General features: G+C 47.1%; 1 protein-coding gene across 8 annotated transcripts in view; it reads right to left on the bottom strand.

Moving 5' to 3' along the window:
- The window catches only part of LOC102447345 (phosphatidylinositol 3,4,5-trisphosphate 3-phosphatase TPTE2), a 79,220-nt gene that overhangs the window by 30,515 nt on the left and 28,723 nt on the right, over positions 1-19,982 (bottom strand). For 5 of the 8 annotated variants that reach the window (XM_025185582.3, XM_025185583.3, XM_089775491.1 and 2 more), the window contains 4 exons: positions 14,155-14,232; positions 5,056-5,103; positions 3,774-3,935; positions 1,566-1,685 (listed from right to left, as the gene is read on the bottom strand). In XM_025185582.3, coding sequence (XP_025041367.3) covers positions 1,566-1,685; positions 3,774-3,935; positions 5,056-5,103; positions 14,155-14,232 — 408 coding nt within the window. Of the gene's footprint in view, positions 1-1,565; positions 1,686-3,773; positions 3,936-5,055; positions 5,104-14,154; positions 14,233-18,056; positions 18,293-19,982 lie in introns of those variants that run through there. The other 3 variants (XM_075919108.2, XM_006124909.5, XM_075919107.2) reach the window with 3 other exon arrangements.

Below are 19,982 nucleotides of genomic sequence, written 5' to 3'. Positions count from 1 at the left end.
CCACTGGCCCCATGCTCCTTGCAGCATTTCAAAGCGGCAGAGTGGCACAGAGCGAGGGTCAATGGGGGAGTCCCCAGCTGACCCTGGGCTCCATGCAGCACTGCTGCTTTGAAGCATCCCTTTCTATTTCCCGCCACCCCTTTGCTGCCTCTTAGAGGCAAGTGGAGGGAGTGACTAGTGTCAACTATCTGATAAGCATTTGTTTATCAGATAATCAACTAACTGTTCACATCCCTATCATGGGCCTCATCCCTGATCCCATTCTACAACTTGCAGCTCCAACTGGAGCAAGTGGGCACAGAGCCTTTAAAGACAAAAAAAGAAAAAAAAGGGGGGGGGGGGAATAGTAGCAGGTTCTCAAAAATATTTAAATCAAGATAGGGGTCCTTGGCTTGTGAAAGTTTGAGTACCATTAACCTAACCAATAGCCCAATTGTTAGGGCACTCATTTAGGATATGGGACCCACGTTCAAGTTCCTGTCTGCCTGAAGTGGAACAAGACTTGAATCTGCATTTCCCACATCAGAAGCAAGGCCCTCAACTATTGGCCTACAAAGCAGGTTTATCTGGCCCAGTGAATATTTACTGTATACGAAGAAGAAGAATTTTCTTCCCTGTTCCCACTGACCCTGAGAAACCTTTCCAACAAACATGTCACTGAAACTGACCTTCTGCCACAAATTGTTAGTGTCTGAATTTTTCAACAAAAATCCTCAGCCAGCTGTAGCTGGAAGTGTTCTACTTTCAGATGAAGTTTTCAGATCTGCCAAGTATGATCACACACTTATTCTAATATCACTTGTAAACATGAGGTTTCCAAAGAGTCAGGAGGAAGGATGGATTCCTGCTTCTTTTAATTTTGCTTTAGTTTTCAGTTTACAATAGTAGTTCTGGTTTCTGCCATTTACCAAGACAAATTTTGCTGAGTAAGTCTACACTTACAGAATCAGGAAGAGTGCATGGAATTTTAGCTACATGCCAAAGGGAAAGGTTCCACTGCCTCACTACTTCAAAAGCCTTTCACCACCACTGAGCACTTTATTGTGATAGGGAAAGGCTAATGCAGTGGATCACTACTCTGCTAAAAGCAGCAATGTAGACATGAAAGGCACTGTTTGTTTGTGTAGAGAACTATACAATATATATCAGTGCACCCCAATCATCTCTAGCCACAGCTTAGGTGAATATCTTCTACTCTGTTATACGTATGCACCTATGTTAACTGGGCACGCAGTGTATGTAATCCACACACCACTATGTGTAAGGTATAGCATGCATTAAAAATTGCTTTCTTCTGGTACTACATAACATCTGTGCTCTTCAAAACCCTCCGACTCCCAGCAAAGAAATCTTTATAGGTTCTATTCAGCAAATTCTCACTGTAAAAGAGCTTGGTAGAGACCAAGTGATTTAACATTTTCTAGACATTTAGGGATTCTGGTTTTTGAAAGCAGTATAGGGGAAGAATCCTGAAGCACTTGACATTAGCAAGCATGAGAAGGATTTGTAGAGGAAAGGAGGTAACATTGACTTGCCTAGAACAGTGCGACACACACATTCCTTACCTTGGGATCTTGTCCGCACCACTGAAGTCAGAGAACGAATATACCATATTAATCAACAGGGTGCCCACAACAATCACAGCATCTAAAATGTTCAGTTTGGACCTGAAATAATTGTTGAAGCTGAAATAAAAAAGAGGGAAGCAGAGGCAAAGTTAAGAGGTGATATCTAAGAATAGCAAGAGAAGTAGACTAGAGTGTACATTCTACGACGTTACAAAGCACTGCTCATGGATGAATTTGTCCTCAATTCATCTATTTGCCACTCCAATAGGGGTAAAAGGGAGTCCTTTCCAAACCTGATTCCACTTAATACTAACTCATAGAGCACATCTAGACTGCCTTTCACTTTCGAAAGAAGATATGCAAATTCAGCGTGAATTTGCATGTCTTCTTCAGATTGCTTTTTTGAAAGAGGTTCTTTCGAAAAAACAAAATTGTCTAGACACGGTTCTTTCAAGGGGAAAAACTCTTTTCTGAAATATCCATGTAAACCTCTTTAAAAAAAAACGCGTCTAGACTACTTTTTTCCAAAAGACCCTCTTCCGAAAAAGCTATTGGAAGATATGCAAATTTGACATGATTTGCATATCTTTTCAAAAGTGAAAGCAAGTCTAGACATGCCTGTATAAACCAGTTTAAAAAGGGAGATTTAAAATAATTCCCTTCAACCCTTTTGGTTGCAGTCCCAACTTCAGTACTCTTCCTATTAAGCCCGTGGTCACCAACCAGTAGATCGCGATCTACTGGTAGATCTCAGGGGCTCTAAGAGTAGCTCTTGAGCCCTCTCTGAACTGCGCGCCTGTGCAGTACATTTACATTAGATTTCCTCATTTGAGGAGCAGCTACTCACCGAGCAACAACACAGGTGAGTAGCTGTGAGGAATGGTGGAAGCTGAGAGGTTGGGAGGGCTGAAACACCCCAGCAAGCTGACTGTGGCTTTCAGCTGAAAGAGGCTACTGCGCTCCAGCTGCTCGGCGGCTTCTCCTCTGTGCTTGCCCACGTGGAACTTGGTGCACCCTGACTGAGCGCCATGGCCAGCTGGCCGGGCAGCCACTTCTCTTCCCTCCACTCTGGCTGCCCTGCGCTCAGCCCAGGGAGGCTGCGTCTAGCTCCAGCTGTGCTGGAGCAAGCTTCCCAGGCTGAGCGCAGGATCACAGATTCCCATCTGATGGACTGTATACGACTAGCAATCTCAGACTACAACCCAGACTTCAAGACACTAGCAGATACTGATCAGTCACAGGTGTCACACTGAGACTTTGTTATTGGAAGAAAAAAATATATAATTATCAATACTTGATTTTAGATTTACAAAATAGCAGAGAACAAAATGTATAATTGTAAATGCTTCATTTGACATTTAAATAGCATGAATTAAAAACAGACCATTTATTTCATAACTAGAAACATGATTTTAATTTTATATACTGCATAATTTAAAAAAAAACCTGTTTAACAGAGTGTATAAGGGCTGGGGATAGCAAGTTATGGACAGGAGAATAGAGAGGGCGGGGCTTCAAGGAAGGGGTGGGATGGTAGATCTTCACCTGTTCTGAGACTTAAAAAGTGATCTTGAGTGTAAAAAGGTTGGAGACCACTGTATTAAGCCTACCAAAATTAGCCAGTCCACACACTACTGAGTACGCTGCTGCAGTGTGGTACAACTCTTTTGGACAGCCAGAGCAGTTTGTAATTCCTGTACATTTGGGACCATCTTCTGTTAGCCTCATGCAGCATAGCACTGGTATAGTCTCATGCATTTTAAAAAGATTTAAATATTCTGCACAGAGACTGAATTATTATTTTACTACAATAGCACCCAGAAGCCTTAGTCATTGAATTAAGCTCCATTGTGCTACTAATAGTACACAGAGAAGACAGACCATCCCAGCCCCAAAGCTTAAAGTCAGGCTTTGGGTATTCATGAGAAGTGCTTCCTAGGTACATGTACAAACCCATGACTAAAAAACATGCTAGACATTTCATTCATTGTGCATTCCCAGTGCTTCTCCCTAACACTGGCAATTTCCCAGGACTGATTCTGGTCTCACACTGAGTCCAGAATAGCTATACTGGTAAGTCAATTCAGAGTCAGATCTCACATATCCATTGTGCACTGCAGATTCTTTTGAAGTCAGCATGCATTTTTGAAGTGTCTTTACTCAAACATTTTGCTGACCTTTCAGGCCCTTGGACATTAACCTTACCCCTCAACAAATACTCGCAAAAGAACATCCACGAGAAAGAAGAGTGCTATTGCCAAGGAAATGCCTTCAAGGGTGTCTCTCATGCTCCTTTTCTTGTCACTAATAGCTAGGTCCACAATCACAAGAGTAATGTCCACAAAGATGAGCAGAACACCAAATACTCTGCAAGGGGGAGGAAAAAAAAGGCAGCTCAAGAATGAATACACAAAAGCATTACACTTCTCATTGCTTGATGCACATAAAGTCACATGGAGTTACTCACAATTTTAGACATGAGAGCCACTTTCATAAAGAAGTCTAATATTTCCCTATTTTAGGCTAGTTCTGAATGGTTCATGTTCCCCATATTTGTTTTAGTAACAACTTTTCCATCCTAAAATAGACAGGGATTCATTTTTGCTAAACATGTTAAGGAACGCAGCACCCACCAGAAGCTACACAAACCCTTGTTCATACTATAGCTGCCAAGAGCACATGGTCAGATGCTCTATTGCAATTTAACTAGGGCTGTCAACTGATGTGCATTAATACCTGCAATTAATGCAGGGAAGGATTAACGCATTAAAAAATTTAACGCGTTATGGCAGGTGTTAATGCTGTGTTGCCCCTTTGAAGCACTGCTCCGGTGCCTCAAAGGGGCAGTGCGTTAGGAGCTTAGGGTCAGCTGGAGTCCCCAGCTGACCCCAGGCTCTGTTACATGCTGCCCCTTTGAAGCACCAGCCCAGAAATGGCCTTTCCAAAGGGCAGCGCACGCGATTCATTTTTTTAATTGCTTGACAGCCGTACATTTAATTCATGCCAGGATGAAAGGACAAGTTGTGTGGCAATACTAGTCAGCACTGTAACAATATATTTTTTGCTATTTCAATACAGATTAGCTGCTAGAAACATGCATTGCCAATGACCACCTCTAGTCCAGGTGAGGAATTTGCCTCCACACCATACAGAAAAACAATAAAATGTTTTTTGCTTACATTTCCATCATCTACAAGGTTTTCTAAAATTGTCTCTACAAACTCCAAGAGACCTGAAGCAGTTTCTGTACATTAGACCCCCCCCCCCACACACACACACACACACACACGCACTAAAAGTGAGTTATAGAAGCTCATCAATGCATTCTGGGGGGGGAAAAAAATGACTTCTGAACTGCTGTCTTAGTTCCTCTGCAGAGCGAAGTTACTATTTTGCAGCAAGCTGACTAGACAGTTTGCTCTACTTTATGCACATCTCCTTTCAATATCCATGTCTGCATATATGTTATGTATACATCCACACATACCTGAATCCAAATGACATGACAAACGGAGAAATTTTTTTCTTAATTCTACTGTTAAAAGAACAAAGTAAAGTTAGTGACCAGATGCAGCAGAAGACCTCAGTACTGATGAAACATTAAATTACAAGCTTGCCTGCACCTATGATCGCATACACTACTACATAAACAGGTCTCAGAGGACTAGCCATTTTTAAAGTTACAGACTAACAAGTAGACGTCCTATGGAATCATAGAGACTAACAAAAATATACAGTATAATGAGCTTTCATGGATAAAGCCCACTTCCATGAAAGCTCATAATTCTATAGATTGTTAGTCTAAAGTGCCATAGGACTTCTCGTTGTTCCTAGATAAGGGGAAGTTACTCACCTTGTGTAGTAACGATGGTTCTTCGAGATGTGCCCCGTGGGTGCTCCACTCTAGGTGTCGGGTCCGTCCCGGCGCCACTGATCGGAAGATTTCAGAGCCATACCGGGCCGGGCCGCGCATGCTCTCTGCGCTGCTGGTCGTTCGCGCCCTTTCCAACGATCGCGGCTCGGCCCCCCCGCCAGTTCCTCTCACCGCTCGGTCTCTGGAAGAGAAAGACAGAAAACAACCCGGAGCGGGGAGGAGGGCGGGACGTGGAGCACCCACGGGGCACATCTCGAAGAACCATCGTTACTACACAAGGTGAGTAACTTCCCCTTCTTCTTCGAGTGGCCCCGTGGGTGCTCCACTCTAGGTGACTATAAAGCAGTAGTCGGAACTAAGAGCGCTCCGGGTTACTTAGGATCTACTGTTGAAAGGACAGCGGAAGCTACTGAATGGTCCGCCCCCCATTTCTGAACTATAGCATAATGCCTCATAAATGTCGAGCTGGAAGCCCAAGTGGCTGCCCTGCAGATATCGGCTAAAGGAACTCCTCTGGCAAAGGCTGTAGATGTCGCCACTGCTCTAGTCGAGTGTGCTCGCGGCTGCGAAGACAAGGGTTTATCCCGAATGGAGTGGCATGTGGTAATGCACAGAGTGATAAGCTTGGCAATGCGCTGAGTGGAAAGTGCAGTACCCTTAGATCGGTTCGCTGTCGATATTAGAAGTCTATCTGTTCGTCTCCACTGACGGGTTCTGTCTATGTAAAATGAAAGAGCCCGCCTAACGTCCAGTGTATGTAGCAGGGCTTCCCTCGTTGAGGAGTGTGGCTTAGGGTAAAAGGAAGGAAGGACGATCGGTTCATTGATATGAAAAGATGAAGCTACTTTGGGTATGAACGCTGGGTGTAAACGTAACGTTACCAAGTCCTTCGAGAAAGAAGTAAAGGGAGGGTTTGCCATTATCGCCCCTAACTCACTAACTCTACGAGCTGAAGTCATAGCGAGCAAGAAGACGGTCTTCATGGTTAGCATCTGTAAAGATACAGATGCCAGAGGCTCGAATGGGGGATACATAATTGTATCGAGAACCAGGTCGAGGTTCCACGACGGAGGAGGCGGCCTTCGAGGTGGGCTCATATTGGCTAGACCTTTTAGAAATCGTTTTAACATCGGGTGAGAGAACACCGAATAACCCTGTATCGGGTGATGGAAGGCACTGATGGCTGCTAGGTGAACTCTGAGGGATGCCAGAGAAAGCTTAGCATTTCGGAGATGAAGGATGTACTCAAGGATGTGTTGTGGAGGAGCAGTCAATGGTTGAACGTTATTCTGGAGACACCAGAGAGAGTATCTACGCCATTTTGCCAGGTAAGTATTTCGCGTAGATGTCCTCCTGCTATGTATCAATATGGACCTGACCTGGCTTGAACAGAGGTTTTCATCTAGCGTAAGCCAGTTAGGAGCCACGCTGTCAAGTGCAATGTTTCTAGTTTGGGGTGAAGAAGAGCCCCCCGATCTTGAGAGAGGAGGTCTCGATACAAGGGCAGAGGCCATGGCTGTCGAAGTGACATCCTGTGTAGGAATGGGTACCATGCCTGCCTCGGCCAGGCTGGTGCTATTAAAATTACTGTCGCGCTCTCCGTCCTGATTTTCTCTATCACTCTGGGAATGAGGACTGTTGGTGGAAAAGCGTACAGTAGCGACTTTTTCCAACTGGTCAGGAGCGCATCGCCGAGGGATCCTTTGCCGATCCCCGCCCTGGAGCAGAAGAGGCGGCACTTTTTGTTGACAGACGTCGCAAAAAGGTCTACCAGGGGTGTTCCCCATCTGCAGAAGATTCCCTGGAGTACGTCCAGCCTCAGCTCCCACTCGTGGTCCGTGGGGAAGCATCTGCTGAGGGAATCGGCAATGACATTGGCTATGCCAGGTAAGTATGACGCTGTTATGCTTATGTTGTTCTGTATGCACCAGTTCCAATACCGTACCGCTTCTGCGCATAGGGAACGTGATCTTGCCCCTCCCTGCCTGTTTATATAGTACATCGCCGCTACGTTGTCTGTCAGCACCCTGACTGTTTTGCCTCTCAGACTGGGGAGGAAGTGTCTGCATGCCAAAAAGATCGCCCTCAACTCTAGCTGGTTGATATGAAGACGCCTCTCGGTGTGAGACCATTGCCCCTGGATGCGCTCTCCGTTCATGTGAGCACCCCATCCGATGAGTGAAGCGTCCGATGTTAATTGAACCGATGGCTGAGGTTGGTGAAACGGTACTCCCGTGAGGATGTTTAATGGGCTCGTCCACCATCGGAGGGACCTGTGTACGTGGGATGGAGGAGTAACCAACTTGCGTATGTCGTGTCTCATGGGGACATACACCGTTGACAGCCAGTGCTGTAAGTTCCTTAAATGGAGACGTGCATGCGGGACTACAAAGGTGGCCGCCGCCATGTGGCCGAGCAATCGCAGGCAAGTATGTGCTGAGATTGTTGTGGTCTTTTGGAGAAGATTGACCAGGTCTTTTATTGCCTGGAATCTGTCCGTGGGCAGGTATGCTCTCGCCGTGCGGGAGTCGAGAACCGCTCCTATGAACTTTATGTTTTGTGTTGGAATTAGCGTGGACTTTTGTTCGTTTATTATCAACCCGAGTGAGTTGAAAGTCTCTATGACTTTTGAAAGCATTTGAGTTGTCTCTTGTGCCGTCCTTCCCTTTATGAGACAGTCGTCCAGGTAAGGGAATATGATGACTCCGAGACGACGAAGATGGGCGGCGACAACGGCAAGCGTCTTTGAAAAGACTCTTGGAGCTGAAGCCAGCCCGAACGGGAGGACACAGTATTGAAAGTGCTCGTTGTTTATAACAAATCGCAGGAAACGTCTGTGCGCCGGGTGTATGGCCACATGAAAGTAGGCGTCTTGGAGGTCGAGGGCTACGAACCAGTCGTCGGTGTCTAGAGAAGGGATTATTGTAGTCAGAGTCACCATCTTGAACCGCTGCTTTCGCAGATAACGGTTTAACTCCCGTAGATCGAGTATGGGTCTCCAACCCCCTGTTTTCTTTTGAGTCAGGAAGTACCTTGAATAAAATCCTTTTCCCCTGAATTGGTCTGGGACCCTTTCTATTGCTCCGATTTCCAACAGGCGATAGGCCTCCTGTTTTAGGAGGGCCTCGTGAGAAGGGTCCCTGAAAAGGGACGGGGTGGGAGGGGTAGGAGGAGGGAGGGATGTAAATGGGATGGTGAGTCCGAATTTTATCACTTCCAACACCCATCTGTCCGGTGATATGGCCACCCACTGATGGTAGTAGGGTCGCAACCGATGTTTGAAGATGGGAGTGGTGCCTCTGACTGTTACCGGAACGACCGGCGTGCCCTTGACCTGAAAGTCAAACTTGCTGCTTGGGTGCTCCTGCGTTATTCACCCTGGGTGGCTGAGGGCGTCTGCGCTGTGTCCTTTGCTTGGACCGGTTCTGATCGTATGGACGGTTTTGTTGTCTGCGGAACTGGTAATCGTAACGTCTTTGGAATGGGAAATAGCGTTTACGACGGAAAGGTGGAACATACATCCCGAGGGTACGTAAGGTAGCCCGGGAATCTTTACCCGTGTGGAGCACCTCGTCCGTCTTCTCCGCAAACAGCTTGATTCTGTCGAACGGAAGATCCTCGACCTTAGACTGTAATTCTTTCGGTACGGCAGCGGTCGCAAGCCATGAAGCTCTTCTCATGGAAACTGCTGTTGCGATTGATCGAGCCGCTGTGTCCGCCACATCCATGGCGATTTGCAAGCCTGCTCTGGCACATGCGTAGCCTTCCTGCAGTATAGCTCGGAGAAGTACTTTGTCCGTTTCGGAAATTCGCTGAGCAATTTCCGACAACTTTGCAATGTTGTCAAAACTATGATTGGAGAGCAACGCTGAGTAATTTGCAATCCGGAGGAGAAGAGTTGAAGAGGAGTACACTTTCCTGCCGAATATGTCCAATCTCTTTGCGTCCTTGTCTGCTGCCGAGTTTCTTACTTGCGGGTTCTTAGCTCTTTGAAGAGCTGCATCCACAACCAACGAGTTTGGCTAAGGGTGAGTGAAAAGGAACTCAGCACCCTTCGAAGATATGAAGTATCTCTTTTCTGCTCGCTTGCAGGATGGAGTAGTGGAAGCCGGCGTCTTCCAAATTTCTGTGGCTGGTTCCAGGATAGCCTCGTCCAGCGGTAAAGCCACCTTAGATTGCTGTCTAGGGTGTAAATTCTTCAGTAACTTGTATTGCTTCACGTTCACGTCCGCTAACTGAACCTCCTGTGATTGTGCTACCCTTTTAAAGAGGTCCTGAAACTCTCTGGTGTCATCTGGTGGTGAGGAGTCCATAGCAAAAACCGCGTCGTCGGGGAAAGAAGACTGGGCATCCTGCGACGAAGCTTGTGGAGGCCGATCATCTGTGTCCGATATCTGGCCCTCTTCAGGCTCCGATAGGACCGAAATTGAGGTGGCACTAGGAGGTGGTCTGGGTGACTGCGAGCGCCGATGCTCAGAGGCCGGTTGTGAATGGCGCCTGTAAGATGATTGACGGCAACAACAGGAACACGAGTGGGACGGTGATCTGTCCTGCCTACCCGTGTAATAACCCCTGTGGTAACGATAAACAGAATCAGGGGATGGTCTCCTGGATGCATATCTGCTACCATGTCTAGTATGGTGAGACCTTGGAGGAGAGTAACTCGGAGAACGAGATGTGTTTCTGTAATAGTGGGAAGATCTTCGTTGCGGGGACCGTGAGGACCTATGTCTTGGGTAGTAAGGTACTCTCCCCGATCCCGAATACTGAGGTGGGGAAGGGTATGTTGAATGCACAGGAGAGGGAGACAAGGAATGATCCCTAGGGATCGACTTCCCAGATGCCCGTGCATGGACTGATGAATGCCCTTTAGCACTTGCAGAGTGTCGTGCTGTGCTGCGATAAACCTCCCTAACAGATGGGGAGCGTGACTCATGAGAAGAAGGAGAGGCTGTTTGCAGTCTAGCTGATTGCGATGACTCTCTCGGTGCCGATGCAGATGACTCCTGCGGCACCGGGTGTGTTGCGGGGCCGCTGACAGTTTCCGGTGCCGGCTGCCTTGACGGAACCGGTTCCTCGCTCTGCGGTGCCGGGTTCTCCCGGTGCCGTCTGTCTGGTGCCGAAGGAGCGCGTTCCCGCGGAACGGCAAGCGGCACCGCTTCGTTGACCGCTTGGGCAGCCGACTCCGTTGCTGACCCCAGCATGTCCCGTCGTTCCGGGGACGATGACTTATCCGGCGGCGCTGTTAGCCGAGGCCGCTTACTCCCCGAAGGAGTCGGATCCCGCTCGTGCTCCCTATGGAGAGGGGAGACTGGCGGTGGGGCAGACGCAGTGCGATGCTTGCCCTGTTTTGCAGAGCGCGGCTGAGAAATTGACTTAGCCGCGGAGCGGCTGTTGTCCGATCCCCGGTCTCCCTGATTCACCGGGGGGAGAGGGACCGCTGGCAGGGATCGGGCAGGGGAGGCTTTTTTCTTTTTCGCTCCGGCTGCTGCAGGAGATATTGCCCTTCTTTTTGGGGTTTGTGAGGACTCCTGCTGCAGAGGGTTTGATGGCTGAAGAGCCTTGTCGCAGAGCAGGAGTTTGAGGCGGAGATCCCTGTCTCGTCTTGCCCTCGGAGTCAATTTAGAACAGTGGGCACACTTGCTTGGGATATGAGACTCCCCCAAGCAACGAAAACAGAGACTATGCCCATCAGACGCAGGCATTGCCTCTTTACATTGTCCGCACCGCTTAAAGCCGGGTGATCCGGACATGGCGGTGAAACTGACCAGTAAAAAGCGCTTCAGCGCGCAACTGACTAACTATGTTCTGTTTCCTTTCTAATTAACTAACAAAGACTAATAACTAACTAAACTACAGGAAAAGTCAAACTATTTACAGACTAGTGGTTTTTTTTTTTTTTTTTTTTAAGGAGAACAAGGCAAGCGACCGCAGAGAGATCGCCTTTTCCGTCAGCAACCGAGGACGGTTGAGAGGAACTGGCGGGGGGGCCGAGCCGCGATCGTTGGAAAGGGCGCGAACGACCAGCAGCGCAGAGAGCATGCGCGGCCCGGCCCGGTATGGCTCTGAAATCTTCCGATCAGTGGCGCCGGGACGGACCCGACACCTAGAGTGGAGCACCCACGGGGCCACTCGAAGAAGAAATAGGTATGCCTTCTGTCATATGGAAAGTAATAACTGTGTCAGAGGAAGACACCTTCTGGGCCATAAAACCAAAGTGTGGTCACACTCAGGAATGCAGCTATACCCCTTCTATTTTGCTTTGTTGTGTTACCGATATGATTTACTCTTTGTATAGCATTTTTTAAAGGAGCCTTTAATTGCAGATAGTAAAGTTACTACAGACAGTAAGCTGTCAGTGTAGCTGAAGATACTACCAAGATGAACCCTTGTAGGTGTTGAGCTCAAGTGAAAGCAATGGATATTTGAATCTAGCCATACTCTAGTCTAGAAAGAGATCTTCTACTTTTAGCGTCAATACAGAAAGACACCAACATAGCAGTCAGCCAGTAGCTCCACTCGGATCATGTGAACTACCCCTCCTCATCCCCTCTTGTAACACCTCCCTCTACACACCTGCCCTGCCTCTCTCCTCTGTTTCTGGTCCCTCCCCTCCACATGTCTGCCTTTCTGCTTCATCTCCAGAATCCCCTGGCACCTGCATCTTCCCCCTGACCCTTCCTGGTGCCTTCTCTCACTGCCCCTGCCCCCTTGCCCTCTTTTTCCTTGATGCCCCTCCCCTTACCACCTGCCCCAGTTCCCCTCAGGCCCCTCTGTGCCTTCACACATGACTTGCTCCATCCCTGCTTTCCTTATACCCATCCTTCCTTTCAACCCTTCTCCCAGTACCTCCCCACTCTTGCCCCAGTGCTCCTCCCCTCTCCCAGCATCACCCTGTCCCCTCCACCCTCCCACCCCCACTGACACCTCCTTTCCCCCCCTCCTGATCTTTTTCTCATGGTCTCCACTTGGCCCCCTGGCATTTGTCTCTCCTCCAGCCCGTCCCTTGGTGCCTTCCCCTTTCTTCTCCTGCCCAGCCCTCCTCCACTCAGCATACAACCCTTCCTCTCCCATTCCCCCTTTCCCCTAGTTTCCCCCCTGCCCCTCTCTCACCTTCTGCCTTCCAGTTTCCGGGGCTGGAGTCTGTGGTAAGGCCCCAGAAGTCCCCACAGCCCTGGCCCCAGGTGCTTCTGGGGCAGGACCGCTTGCTGGCCTGGAGTTGGGCTGCCTGTGGTGCTAATTGTACTACAGTCCCCACACCAGCTTTGGCTCCCATTAGCAGGAGCAAGGGGGGGGGGGGGAGCCTCCACATCCCCAGACCCGGCTTGTGGAGCACGGCTGTACAAGCGGATCTGTGCGTGGTCACTCCCCCAGAAGAGTGGGAAGGGGCGGGGGGGGGGGGGGGGGGGGAAAGAGAGGGCCATGCACAGAGTGCACTGGCAGAGCCTGAGCGCTCCCCAGCTCTTCAGTGCTCCAGCCAGACTCTGAGCAGTCTCTTCCGGAGCAGCTCTCAGGAGCGGCTCACCGGCTCCAACCAGCACCCCCCCGCCGTCCTGGTAGTGGTCACTTGTGGATGGAGGAGGCCGGGCTGGAGGCTGCGCACAACAGAGGCAGTCCCGCGGAAGGAGGGAAGAGCCATGCGGCAGCGGGGTGGAGGTGGGGAGTGTAGGGAGGGGTGTGTGTATGCCGGATGCTGCAGGGGAGCTTGGCACTCCTCCACACACTGTGTGCCACCGGCAGTGGCCCTGGCTGCCTGCGCAAAGCAGCAAGAGAGCTGCTTATGTGCTGGGAGGAGGCGGGATGTCGCTGCTGCGCTGCATTAGTGCTGGGTCTCGGACCCGGGGTGGGGTAGGGGGCGGGGGGCAGAAAATGGCAGTGCCATTTGTAGCCAGATCCCAACGGGTTTTCTGGGACATTTGCTGCCTTTATTGGGACACTGGGACAGAACACTTAAATCCGGGACTATCCCGGAAAAAAGGGACGTATGGTCACCTATTTTTAGTGGCTTTTTTTTTAAGCAGATCAAGCAGTTTAACTCAATTTAACAGCCACTTTTGTCATAATTCTGATCAACTTTTCTAAATTTCCACATCAGACAAAGCTACTAGATCACAGAATACTAGAACTGGAAAGGACCTTGAGAGGTCATTGAGTCCAGTCCCCTGCCCTCATGGCAGGGCCACGCACTCGAATAAGCCTTCCTTTGTTCTTTCTAGTGTACCTTCACCACAAGATGCAAAGATACTCTGGAAGATTTCATGTTTGTAATGCTCACTTTTGCAACTTGAGTCAGATTTAACTTCTCAATATTTTTAATGTTTTGTCTCTACGAGCCATGGGACTCCTTGTTTTTGCAGATACAGACTAACATGACTACTCCTCTGAAACTCATCATTAAAACTAAGTCACAGACATGGTTTGTTACTAGGTATTTCTACTTTATATATTTCAGACTAATTAGCTTCCCAAAAGTAACACTCAGGATATTTCTCTAAGTAAGTTAATTCATGCTTTATAAAAACTAGTAAGATTGGAAGCAAATACATAAAGTCTTCTGGATCTATGATATTAGGTTTCTTTACTACACAATGACCTGAGCTCCTTTTCTGCATGTCAGCAAGCCCCAATTCTGTCTCAATTTTGGCTTGGGAAACTGCTGGGCAAAATAAGCTGTCTGGTGTACAAAGATGAAGAAAACTTTAAAAAACTTACCGGGAGCAAGTGTCTGGTTCATTGTCCTCAGCGCAGCCATCATCAATCTTTATGCTGGCCTCCTCTGTCTTTTGAAACCTGCCAAAGACAGCAAGTCAGACAAGGTCATGGGATGGCTGGCCCTTTGAAATAATGCATGTGCAGCTCTCCTGTGCTAGAATGGGGGCCCTCCACTGGGATCAAGACACTGGATCAGCATCTCGGGCTATTGAGCAGATGTAAGACTCAACAATGCTCCGGAAGCAGAAAACTTCCTAGAGAGGCAGCATGAGTCCTTGGATGACGAAATACCACTGAAAAGTAGTGCTCAGTTAGCACACAGAATAATTCTGCTGCAAGTCCTGAAGCAGGAACTGAGAAAGGCAAAGGGGAAAACCCTTGGAAGCTATAGCCCAGGATAGTGAGGATTTTTTGTTGAATTAATACTACCTAATGAGTTACTAGCAATGAGTTGGGTGCTGGGACTAGGCAGTGCCTTACAGACACTTGTTACCAAACACCAGGCTATTACTTAGAGCAGTACACTTGCTTGTGCGCTGCTCTCAGTAACAGCCAGATAAAAAGAAAGGAGCTGCCACAGGCATGTTCTGAGGCCTAGCTACTTCACTGAGCATCACTTAAAGCAAAAACAAAAGGAAAAACTATGTAGCACTTTAAAGACTAACAAGATGGTTTAATAGGTGATGAGCTTTTGTGGGCCAGACCCACTTCCTCAGATCATATTCTGGAAGAGAACTGGCATGACCAGGGCTTGACAATCTACTTGCCCATGGCGAATAGATTACATCCCGGAAGACCCAGGTTCGGGTGATCTGCGCAGAACGCTGGACAGTGCAGCTGGCAAGCAGGGCTCGCCGTGGCTCAGTGAGCTCTGGGCATGACCAAATATACCAAAGGAATACAATGAAAAAAGTGAACACATTATTACACTGTCAAATCAGATTTAGTACAGAAGGTGGGGTGAGGGAGAGGAAGGAGGGAATAGCTATTTATAAGTCAATGAATGGCTAATCAGGGGTGATAAGTAGGGAAGCTATCTTTGTAATGGTTAAGGTAATTAGCATCTTTGTTAAGGCCCATTCGTAAAGTGTCAAATTTAAGCATGAAAGAAAGTTCTGAAGTTTCCTTCTAATCTGGTGTTAAAGTCTCTTTGAATTAAGGTTATGGAGTGGCCAGGAGCTGCTGGCCTCCGGCTGCTCTTTAGGTCTGGACAGTCAGGCCTCACATGACCAGGTCTGCCATAGTGGTAGCGTTTGGCCTGCTCATCCTTGGGGTAAACACTCCTGCTCTCAGGGCTTCTGAGCTCCCTTGTTAAATTCAGGGCTGGGTATGCTCCTGAACCCCTCCCTTAGTCTAAACTGCAGGGAAAGGTGCTGATTCTTCCCCAGGGGTCTGTGCCCCTCTCACGCCCTGTTTTGGGTATGGGCATCTGGAAACTCCACAGCCTGTAGGACAGACTTGGGCTCCCGATATCACACAGCTGCCCTGACCCGGTCAGGTACAATATTCAGAAACTGCTCCAAGGTGATCAAATCCAGCAGTTTCTCACAACTCCCATTTGTTAAAAAGTGGGTCATGGGGCAAAATCAAAGCCCATCAGCTTGTGAGCACATTCCACATAAGTACAATCACTAGACATTTTAAAGCTCCTGAATTTAACCCAGTGGGATTCAGGGGTAACCCTGAACCATTTCAGTGCATAGTCTTTAATCCGCCCTTCCTCCCTCAGATCATTAAATACCTCCCTGGTCTTGCCAGTCAGTCTTGTCATCAGGACAGGCATGCGTTGGTCATCTGGGATCCGGTTCACGTTGTAAATACATTCAAAGGTTGCCAAAAACTCCTCAATATCCTCATTACCGTTGTAGATGGGACAGATCCTTTCCCAACTCTTGTTGGCAAGTGGGGGTGAGCTCTCAGGTTGTGATATCTTTTGTTGCTCTTCTAGTATTCGGAGTTGGAGCTGCTTGGAACTCTCCTCCATCACCAGCTCTTCCATTCGCTGTGCGTGGGCCACTCTCCTCTTCTGCTGATGCCTCGCTCTCCTTTTGACGTATCTCAGCCAAGGCCCTCATTTTCTGCCGCCATCTCGGCAAGGGCCCTCTCCTGTTCCAGCTCCATTTTCTTCAATGACTACTGCTTTCTAATTACTTCTGCAACCACATCTGTAGCATCGGGTGGTAGCCACTCTCTTGCCCATTGATCATTCCACATTAGCGAAGATGTCAGCTGCTGCTTAGTAGCTTTCTTCCTAAAGTCAATGCCTCTGAGCACAACTCCTTCAGAGCCTCTCTGTTTAGACTCCCATACGGTTGCTGACTCATTTCAGCTGCTCTTTAACCAACCAAACTCTCAACACCAAAAATCAAATTTAGACAGCGTGGGGTTCTGATCCAAAGCTCAACTGACCAAGATCTGTGGATCCTGCCGACTACACCACTGGGACACAGACTGGGTCTGGGCACAACTGAGAGCATCCGCTCAGGGCAAATTACTCGAACTCAGGGATCCTCATAACCTCTGACTGGAGGCCCTTCCCAAATAGGCCACAAACCAATCACACAGAGCACTTCAGCTGCCTACCTGGCCAGCCAGAAGCCTCACAAGCAAAACCCTCAGACACCTTAGCTCTGCCTGTGCCCCAATCAGTCCCAGGCCTAATACAGATAAAGGGTTATAGAACCCAATCTCACCTACCCCAAATGGGTTCTTCCAGTCCCAAGAAACCAGTCACAGTTCCCAGGTCAAATTACACTCTAGATCTTACCCACAAGTTCACACTGAGCCCCATCCTTTAGAATCTAAAGGTTTATTATTAAAAGAAAGAAAAGCATGAGAGTAAGGTTGTTAAAGGATAATACATGACATGCATCGAATCATCCAGTTCTTGATACAGGCTCGTAGCAGAGATGTTATAACTGCTGGCTTAATAGTCTTTGGTGTACCTGCTATGTCAGGATGGGTCCACAGTTCTTTCCAGCTCGTGGTTCCCTGCAAGGCTGCCTCTGGGATCAGGAGTGAGCTAAAGACCAAGATGGAGGGTGCCACATGGCACATATATCTCCTTTGGCATCTTCTTGGCTGCAGCAGATCACCTGGTCAGTGGCCTATCCCTGTGTCCCATGCTGATAGCCCTTAGGTATCAGTCACATTCCTGAGATGTGTATTGGCACCTAGAGATTAATAGTCTCCTTGCTAATTATCATAGCAATAGGCTGAGCTTTCCTTCCCCTTCTGCTCAGCCACAGACAATTTTCCAGTATCCATACAGAGGCAGCAGCACAGGGCAGGTGGGTCTGGTGCTTGTGAGAAGCCGGCTTTTAAGCCAGCTTCTCACAGGCACCAGCTCCCACTCCATTTGCTGCCTCTGATACAGCTGGGAGGGTGGGGGGGGGGGGAGAAATACATATAGCTGACATGATTAACTGATAAGCCTTGGCTTATCTGTTAACTGTATAACTGACAACACGTTGACTTAGTACTAGATATGTTAACTAAAGAATGCAGGAAATTACTCTGCTTGTCCTATTAATATATAGGCACAGCTGAATGAATCTAGACAAACAGACCTCTACAAGGCAGAAGCAACAACAGAATAGCAGATTCGGGCCTTGTCTATAGGAGAAACTCTTGGTTTAACAACAACAACAACAAGCCAGTGTAAGAAGTGAGGTTAAATTAGTTTGACTGATGTAGTCAAAGCCTTAACCCTAAATTTCCAAGTTCCTATCAGTTTAAGGCTGGCCCTTACATACCATTTGAGTTGATTTTTATTTTAAACATAAAACACGTTAGATCTTCTGTTCAGGGAGTATTACATTAGCAATCACTCAACCTGGACAGATACATATTAACACTTTACACAGAATTTACTTATATGGGGAAATTAAGAGATAACTCACCTATACATTGTTGTAGCAGCTCGTTACTTATTAACACTTGATCAATGCCTCACAAAAAAGGCATGCCACTCAATCTTCAGCATTCGAAATGGACTCCATAGAGTGAATTAAATATATATTCTTTAGTAAGCTAAAAACATTCGCAAGCAGTTTAGGAACCAGTTTAGAACAATTCTAATACAGAGCACATGCTCAGAAAGTGCTGGCACTGCATAGATGCAAAACTATTCCAGCAAGTTAAAATGCCTAGTTCTTATTACAGGAAGGAACTATGGAGAGAGCACGAATGTTTGCATCAGGAAAATTGTAGTACAGATACGTCTCTGTGCAGAACAGGATACCAAACAGGAAAGGGAGAGTGGAACAGCATGAAGCAAACCAGTGCTAGAGTAGCATTTTTACACCTTCTTAAAATGAGCCATTCGGAAGAGTTCTTTATTACTTCCTTCTGAACTTTAATAAAACAGACCAAATAAGAGACAACAGCTGTAGCATGTAATGACCCAGTGAGGAAATTCAAAGATTATGCAGAACCCAGTTTTGTAATTGTATTGTAGAGTCACGTCATTTTCAAACTCTCCTTGGCTCCACATTTTGGATAGTTAACTGGCATATGCTTTGCAGCAGCATTGCCTGGAACCAGCAATTTAAACATACTAATGTGTTTATACACTAAAAATATAAACGTGTTGAGGCAAACATTTTTCAAGTTTGACTGTTAATTCATTAGAGTGCACATAAAACGACTTAAGCCTTTCTGCTAACCTCAAATCCAACCATTCTGTTTAAGCAGATTTTCCAGTGTCCATGATTTCATTACAGGTTTAACAACATCTGGCAGTTCTTAAACCCCCAGCTACAGCATCATTCATTGTGAAACAGCCTCCACGTTCATTTTAAGAAGTTTGTAGCCCTCATGGTTGTGAAGATATGAACTTTAATGATCAAAATGCAAAGGCAAATAGAGAAATTTAGCTAAGTGTTATGATTTTAAATTTGGAGTCATGATTTAAGAGACAAGGTGGGTGAGACAGTATCTTTTACTGAACCACTTTCTGTTGGTGATAAAGATAAGCTTTTGAGCTTACACAGAGCTCTTCAAGTCTTTTCGGCTCCTGAGGATAGCAATACTGTTTAAGTTACTGCCATTTTCCCCCATTAATGAAATGTCAGTCAAAAAGGTCTTTGGATATCATATCATTTAGGATCCAGTCAGGAATAGGTAAATTAGTCTTATGGGGGGAGGGGTTAACATTTGTTTAGAGTTTTCTATTTTGAGCTATTCATTTGCAGCAGTATAGGGCTGTCTGTACTCTATTGTGGAAAGTTCAATGCATATCTTGTGCCTATATATTTACATATAGGCTATGTGCCTAAGCACCACAGCAAACAATGGACATTTTAAAGAATAGTTTAATATTATGACAAGTTACCTCATAAGCCATTCATCTTGCTATATGTTCTATTTATGTTGGTTCCAAACAAGTCAATTAAGCATATGCATAGCTCAAGATCCACAGAGACACTTAGATGCCTAAGCCCCAGAAATAGGCACCTAAAATCATTTTGGATCCACAGACTCCTGCCAAACCCAGCACCTACAATTCTGCAGGAAGTGTCTTTCAGTAACCCTTGTTTCTGCCTCTGAGCATGTGCCCAGATGCCTCACTCTAGGCAGGAGATAGGTGTCTGGATACCTACACAGAGCAACTCAAGCCAAACCAAAACACAAGCATTCACCTGCCTAACTTGTGTGGTTATTAAATGAGACAAAGTCTGGAACAGAATAATAGGAGAAAAAAGGGCACAAGATAATATAAGTTACAGAGACTACATTCTGCCAGAATGAATGTCTCAAATTGGGTGGCCAGAGATAAAATGTGAAAAAGAGGAACTTTTCAGTGTGGGACAGTGTGCCTATATAAG

This window comes from Pelodiscus sinensis, chromosome 1, assembly GCF_052426305.1.
Source record: "Pelodiscus sinensis isolate ZL-2025 chromosome 1, ASM5242630v1, whole genome shotgun sequence".
Lineage (NCBI taxonomy): Eukaryota > Metazoa > Chordata > Testudines > Trionychidae > Pelodiscus > Pelodiscus sinensis.
This window is presented reverse-complemented; position numbering and strand designations above follow the sequence as displayed.